General features: G+C 62.6%; 1 protein-coding gene across 1 annotated transcript; it reads right to left on the reverse strand.

Annotated features, from left to right (window-relative positions):
- Positions 1–1,774: 1,774 nt before the first annotated feature.
- KASH5 (KASH domain containing 5) lies at positions 1,775–6,874 on the reverse strand (the record flags this gene model as incomplete). The annotated part of the gene is made up of 10 exons (XM_057429337.1): positions 1,775–1,836; positions 2,011–2,050; positions 2,440–2,504; positions 2,603–2,662; positions 3,075–3,131; positions 3,982–4,032; positions 4,129–4,246; positions 5,912–6,064; positions 6,676–6,727; positions 6,822–6,874. Coding segments are annotated over 10 exons (711 nt in total), but the record flags the coding sequence as incomplete, so codon positions are not given.
- Between the last annotated feature and the right edge of the window lie 428 nt (positions 6,875–7,302).

A 7,302-nucleotide genomic window follows, 5' to 3' on the forward strand; every position in this document is an offset into this window, starting at 1 on the left:
ATGGGCAGCTATGGGGTGTAAACGGGGCTATGGGGTGGTTATGGGGGTAAATGGGCAGCTATGGGGTGTAAACGGGGCTATGGGGTGGTTATGGGGTGGTTATGGGGTAAATGGGCAGCTATGGGGTGTAAACGGGGCTATGGGGTGGTTATGGGGGGTTATGGGGGTGAATGGGCAGCTATGGGGTGTAAACAGGGGGCTATGGGGTGGTTATGGGGGTAAATGGGCAGCTATGGGGTGTAAACAGGGCTATGGGGTGGTTATGGGGGTAAATGGGCAGCTATGGGGTGTAAACGGGGCTATGGGGTGGTTATGGGGGGTTATGGGGGTGAATGGGCAGCTATGGGGTGTAAACAGGGGGCTATGGGGTGGTTATGGGGGGGTCACACGGGGGGGGCTCTGTGGTGCCACAGCTGCAGGCCCGGGGCCGGCCCCTCCCACAGCAGCAGCAGCCCCAGCACCAGGACCCAGCCCAGCACTGGGAGCACTGGGAGCACTGGGAGCTCCAGCACTGGGGGCACTGGGGGCACTGGGGGCACTGGGAGCTCCGGCACTGGGAGCACTGGGGGCACTGGGGGCAGCGCCAGCAGCAGGGCCACTGGGGGCACTGGGGTTGTTACTGGTGGTACTGGTGGCACTGGTGGTACTGGTATTGCCATCGCTGTCACTGGTGGTCCTGGTGTCACTGGTGTCACTGGTGGTCCTGGTGTCACTGGTGGTCCTGGTGTTGTTACTGGTGTCACTGGTGGTCCTGGTGTCACTGGTGGTAGTGGTGGTCCTGGTGTCACTGGTGTCACTGGTGGTACTGGTGGTACTGGTGTCACTGGTGGTCCTGGTGTCACTGGTGGTAGTGGTGGTCCTGGTGTCACTGGTGGTCCTGGAGTCACTGGTGGTAGTGGTGGTCCTGGTGTCACTGGTGTCACTGGTGGTCCTGGTGTCACTGGTGTCACTGGTGGTCCTGGTGTCATTGGTGGTCCTGGTGTTGTTACTGGTGTCACTGGTGGTCCTGGTGTCACTGGTGGTAGTGGTGGTCCTGGTGTCACTGGTGGTAGTGGTGGTCCTGGTGTCACTGGTGGTCCTGGAGTCACTGGTGGTAGTGGTGGTCCTGGTGTCACTGGTGTCACTGGTGGTCCTGGAGTCACTGGTGGTAGTGGTGGTCCTGGTGTCACTGGTGTCACTGGTGGTCCTGGTGTCACTGGTGTCACTGGTGGTCCTGGAGTCACTGGTGGTAGTGGTGGTACTGGTGTCACTGGTGTCACTGGTGGTCCTGGAGTCACTGGTGGTAGTGGTGGTACTGGTGTCACTGGTGTCACTGGTGGTCCTGGTGTCACTGGTGGTAGTGGTGGTCCTGCTGTCACTGGTGTCACTGGTGGTCCTGGTGTCACTGGTGTCACTGGTGGTCCTGGTGTCACTGGTGGTACTGGTGGTACTGGTGTCACTGGTGGTCCTGGTGTCACTGGTGGTAGTGGTGGTCCTGGTGTCACTGGTGTCACTGGTGGTCCTGGTGTCACTGGTGGTACTGGTGGTACTGGTGTCACTGGTGGTCCTGGTGTCACTGGTGGTACTGGTGTCACTGGTGGTACTGGTGTCACTGGTGTCACTGGTGGTCCTGGTGTCACTGGTGTCACTGGTGGTCCTGGTGTCACTGGTGGTACTGGTGTCACTGGTGGTCCTGGTGTCACTGGTGGTACTGGTGTCACTGGTGCCCTACGGGTGCAGGCCATGAGCAGCACTGGGAGCAGTGGGGCCGGCGGCCTCCTGGCCCCATCCCTACCTGGTGCTGGCCTCCGGGGGGGTCCTCACCTGGGCCTCATCCTGCCGGGGCTCAGCCCCCTCCTGGGGGGCACCAGGGTCAGGTCCATGGGGGTCACCCCATTGATGCCCCCCCACTGATGTCCCCCCCATTGGGGTCCCCCCATTGGGATCCCTCCATTGGGGTCACCCCATTGATGCCCCCCCCTATTGATGCCCCCCCATTGATGTCCCCCATTGGGGTCCCCTGACCCTTACCTGCCCCATGGGGGTGTCACCAAGGGAGCCCCAGCGCTGCCTGTAAGGGGGGGGGGGGGAGAGGAATGAGGGGCACCCATGGGTGCTGCTGGCACCAGTGCAGGACCAGTTAGAGCCAGTCAGCAGTGGGGTCCCATTACCCCCATTGCCCCCTATTACCCCCATTTCCCCCATCACCCCCCTTGCCCCCATTCCCCCCATTCCCCCATCTCCCCCATCACCCCCATCGCCCCCATTGCCCCCATTCCCCCCATTACCCCATTGCCCCCATCACCCCCCTTGCCCCCATTCCCCCCATTGCCCCCATTACCCCATTGCCCCCATCACCCCCATTACCCCATTGCCCCCATTCCCCCCATCACCCCCATTGCCCCCATTCCCCCCATCATCCCCATTACTCCCAATACCCCATTGCCCCCCATCTCTCACAGGCCCCAGGTCTCCTGGAGCTGGTTCAACTGGTGCTGGAGCTGTGCTGCCTCCAACCGCTGCTCCTGGGGGGGGGGGGGAAACACAGGGTTGGGGGTCCCCATTGCCCCATAGCGCCCCATAGCCCCCCATAGCCCCCCATTGCCCCCCATAGCCCCCATACCCTCACTGCTGTCTCGTACTCCTCCAGCGCTGTCGTCAGCTCAGCCACCCTCTGCCCAGCCTATGGAGCCATTGGGTGCCCATGGGGGGGCTGACCCCATTGGGTGCCCATGGGGGGGGTGGGACCCCATTGGGTGCCTATGGGGGGGGCTGACCCCATTGGGTGCCCATGGGGGGGGTTCAGACCCCATTGGGTGCCCATGGGGGGGGACTGACCCCATTGGGTGCCCATGGGGGGTGTTCAGACCCCATTGGGTGCCCATGGGGGGGTTGGGACCCCATTGGGTGCCTATGGGGGGGGCTGACCCCATTGGGTGCCCATGGGGGGGGTTCAGACCCCATTGGGTGCCCATGGGGGGACTGACCCCATTGGGTGCCCATGGGGGTTGGGACCCCATTGGGTGCCCATGGGGGGTGTTCAGACCCCATTGGGTGCCCATGGGGGGGTTGGGACCCCATTGGGTGCCCCTCACCTGGGCTGCGGTGGCCTCGTGGCTGAGCAGGAGCTCGGAGCAGCGGCAGAGCTGGGCCTGGCAGGGGGCAGAGGCTGCGCTGGTGGCACCGGGGGGGGCCATGGGGGGGCCATGGGGGGCCATGGGGGGGCCTCACCTCCAGCAGCGTCACCGCAGGCACCAGTGCCTGCAGCCAGGCCCGAAGCTCCTGCCCCTCGGTGTGCAGGTGCTGGGTCTGGGGGGGAATCAGTGGGGCATCAGTATCAATGGGGCACCAATGGGGGCATCAATGGGGTATCAGTATCAATGGGGACATCAATGGGGCACCAATGGGGGCATCAATGGGGCATCAGTATCAATGGGGCACCAATGGGGGCATCAATGGAGTATCAGTATCAATGGGGACATCAATGGGGCATCAATGGGGGTATCAATGGGGCATCAGTATCAATGGGGCATCAATGGGGGCATCAATGGGGCATCAGTATCAATGGGGACATCAATGGGGCATCAATGGGGACATCAATGGGGGTATCAATGGGGCATCAATGGGGCATCAATGGGGACATCAATGGGGGACACAGTGGGTACCGGCGTCACCATGGCGGTACCGGTGTCACTATGGGGTTACCGGTGTCACCATGGCGGTACCGGTGTCACTATGGGGGTACCGGTGTCACCATGGGGGGTACCGGTGTCACCATGGCGGTACTGGCGTCACCATCGGGGGGTACCGGTGTCACCATGGCAGTACCGGTGTCACCATGGGTGGGTACCGGTGTCACCATGGCGGTACTGGTGTCACCATCGGGGGGTACCGGTGTCACCATGGCAGTACCGGTGTCACCATGGGGGGGAGTACCAGTGTCACCATGGCAGTACCGGTGTCACCATGGGGGTACCGGTGTCACCATGGCAACGGCCTCACCTCCTCCTGCAGCCCATCAGCGTGCGAGCGGAGGCTGCTCTGCTCCTTCTCCTGCACCAAAGGGGACATTGGGGGAGAGGGTGTTCATGGGTGCCCCCATGGGTGCTGCTGCCCCCAATGGGTGCCCCCCCCCCCCCCAGCACCCACCAGGGCCCTCATCCTGCGCCGCAGCTCCAGGTTCTGCTCCTCCAGCCCCTTCACCACAGCCTTGGTGTCCTCCAGCTCCTCGGTGGCCGCACGCGCCCGCTCCAGCGCCTGCTGGGTGCTGCGGGGCAAAGAGGGGCTCAGCACCAATGGGTGCCCATCACTATGGGGTGCTCATCACCAATGGGTGCCCATCACCATGGGGTGCTCAGCACCAGTGGGTGCTCTTCACCAATGGGTGCCCATCACCAATGGGTGCTCATCACCATGGGGTGCTCAGCACCAATGGGTGCCCATCACCAATGGGTGCCCATCACCATGGGGTGCTCAGCACCAATGGGTGCCCATCACCAATGGGTGCCCATCACTATGGGGTGCTCATCACCAATGGGTGCCCATCACCATGGGGTGCTCATCACTATGGGGTGCTCATCACCAATGGGTGCTCATCACCAATGGGTGCTCATCACTATGGGGTGCTCATCACCAATGGGTGCTCATCACCAATGGGTGCTCATCACTATGGGGTGCTCATCACCAATGGGTGCTCATCACCAATGGGTGCTCATCACTATGGGGTGCTCATCACCAATGGGTGCTCATCACCAATGGGTGCCCATCACCATGGGGTGCTCAGCACCAATGGGTGCCCATCACCAATGGGTGCCCATCACCATGGGGTGCTCATCACCAATGGGTGCTCATCACCAATGGGTGCTCATCACCATGGGGTGCTCATCACCAATGGGTGCTCATCACTATGGGTGCCCATCACCATGGGGTGCTCATCACCAATGGGTGCTCATCACCAATGGGTGCCCATCCTCAATGGGTGCTCATCACCATGGGGTGCTCATCACCAATGGGTGCCCATCCTCAATGGGTGCTCATCACCAATGGGTGCCCATCACCATGGGGTGCTCAGCACCAATGGGTGCCCATCACCATGGTGTGCTCAGCACCAATGGGTGCTCTTCACCAATGGGTGCCCATCACCAATGGGTGCTCATCACCAATGGGTGCTCATCACCATGGGGTGCTCAGCACCAATGGGTGCCCATCATCAGTGGGTGCCCATCCCCAATGGGTTATTATGGGATGCCCGTCCCCAGTGGGTTATTATGGGATGCCGGTCCCCAATGGGTTATTATGGGACGCCCGTCCCCAATGGGCTATTATGGGACGCCCGTCCCCAATGGGCTATTATGGGATGCCCGTCCCCAATGGGTTATTATGGGATGCCCGTCCCCAATGGGCTATTATGGGATGCCCGTCCCCAATGGGTTATTATGGGATGCCCGTCCCCAATGGGCTATTATGGGATGCCGGTCCCCAATGGGCTATTATGGGATGCCCGTCCCCAATGGGCTATTATGGGATGCCAGTCCCCAATGGGCTATTATGGGATGCCCGTCCCCAATGGGCTATTATGGGATGCCCGTCCCCAACGGGCTATTATGGGACGCCCGTCCCCAATGGGCTATTATGGGACGCCCGTCCCCAATGGGCTATTATGGGCTGCCCGTCCCCAATGGGCTATTATGGGATGCCCGTCCCCAATGGGCTATTATGGGACGCCCGTCCCCAATGGGCTATTATGGGATGCCCGTCCCCAATGGGCTATTATGGGATGCCCGTCCCCAATGGGCTATTATGGGACGCCCGTCCCCAATGGGCTATTATGGGATGCCCGTCCCCAATGGGCTATTATGGGATGCTGGTCCCCAATGGGCTATTATGGGACGCCCGTCCCCAATGGGCTATTATGGGATGTCGCGGCGCTCACCTGCGGAGCTGCCCCCGCAGCTCCTGGAGCTCCTCCCCCAGGCGCGAGTTCTGCTCCTCGCTGGCCTCGGCCTCGCGCTGCAGCCGCCGGTTGTGGGTGGCCAAGAGCTGGGCACGGGACAGGAGCTGCAGCGGCTCCGGGCTGGGGGGAGCCCTGGGGTCAGGATGGGAGCCATGGGGTGGGGATGGGAGCCATGGGGTGGGGATGGGAGCCATGGGGTGGGGATGGGAGCCATGGGGTGGAGATGGGAGCCATGGGGTCGGGATGGGAGCCCTGAGGTCGGGATGGGAGCCATGGGGTGGGGATGGGAGCCATGGGGTGGGGATGGGAGCCATGGGGTGGGGATGGGCTCCATGGGCTCTATGGGGCGGGGATGGGCTCCATGGGGTGGGGATGGGCTCCATGGGCTCTATGGGGTGGGGACGGGCTCCATGGGGTGTGGATGGGCTCCATGGGCTCTATGGGGCGGGGATGGGCTCCATGGGGTGTGGATGGGCTCCATGGGCTCCATGGGGCGGGGATGGGCTCTATGGGGCGGGGATGGGCTCCATGGGCGCTATGGGGCGGGGATGGGCTCTATGGGGCGGGGATGGGCTCCATGGGCTCCATGGGCTCTATGGGGTGGGGATGGGCTCCATGGGCTCTATGGGGCAGGGATGGGCTCCATGGGCGCTATGGGGCGGGGATGGGCTCTATGGGGCGGGGATGGGCTCCATGGGCACTATGGGGCGGGGATGGGCTCCATGGGTGCATCCCGGGCTCACCCCGGCGCTGCCCCATGCTCAGGCTCCGGCTCCGTGGGCTCTTCCTCGGCTGCTGGAGATGGGAGCGGGGTGGGGGTGTCAGGGGGGCAGGGATGGGAGCCCCCCCGACCCCCATGGGGCAGCCCCATGGGGCTCCCCACACCCACCTGGGGCGAGGTCACCGGCGGCCGCTTCCGGCTCCTCCCCGAACCAGGAGCCCCTGGGAGCAGGGGATGGGGGGGGTGTGGGGCGGTGGGGTTCAAGGCCACTCTATGGGGTCTTTGTGGGTTGCTATGGGGTGTCCCTATGGGTCCCTGTGCCACTGTGAGGTGTCAATGGGTCACTATGGGGTGTGTCTTTACGGGTCTCCGTGTCTCTATGGGTTGCTGTGGGTCACTGTGGGGTTGCTATGGGTCTCTATGGAGTGGCATTGGGTTGCTAGGAGTCTCTATGGAGTGTCTTTGGGTTGCTAGGGGTCTCTGTGGGGTTGCTATGGGTCTCTATGGGTGGCTATGGGGTTTCAATGGGTCTCTATGTGCCACTATGGGTTGTCAATGGGTTGCTAGGGGGTCACTATGGGGTTTCTATGGGGTGTGAATGGGCTCTGTGTCTCTGTGGGGTTTCAGTGGGTCTTTGTGGGTCCCTATG

This window comes from Pezoporus wallicus, unplaced genomic scaffold (assembly GCF_028554395.1).
Source record: "Pezoporus wallicus isolate ANWC-B61680 ecotype Strahan unplaced genomic scaffold, APGP_CSIRO_Pwel_v1 contig_12334, whole genome shotgun sequence".
Taxonomy (NCBI): domain Eukaryota; kingdom Metazoa; phylum Chordata; class Aves; order Psittaciformes; family Psittacidae; genus Pezoporus; species Pezoporus wallicus.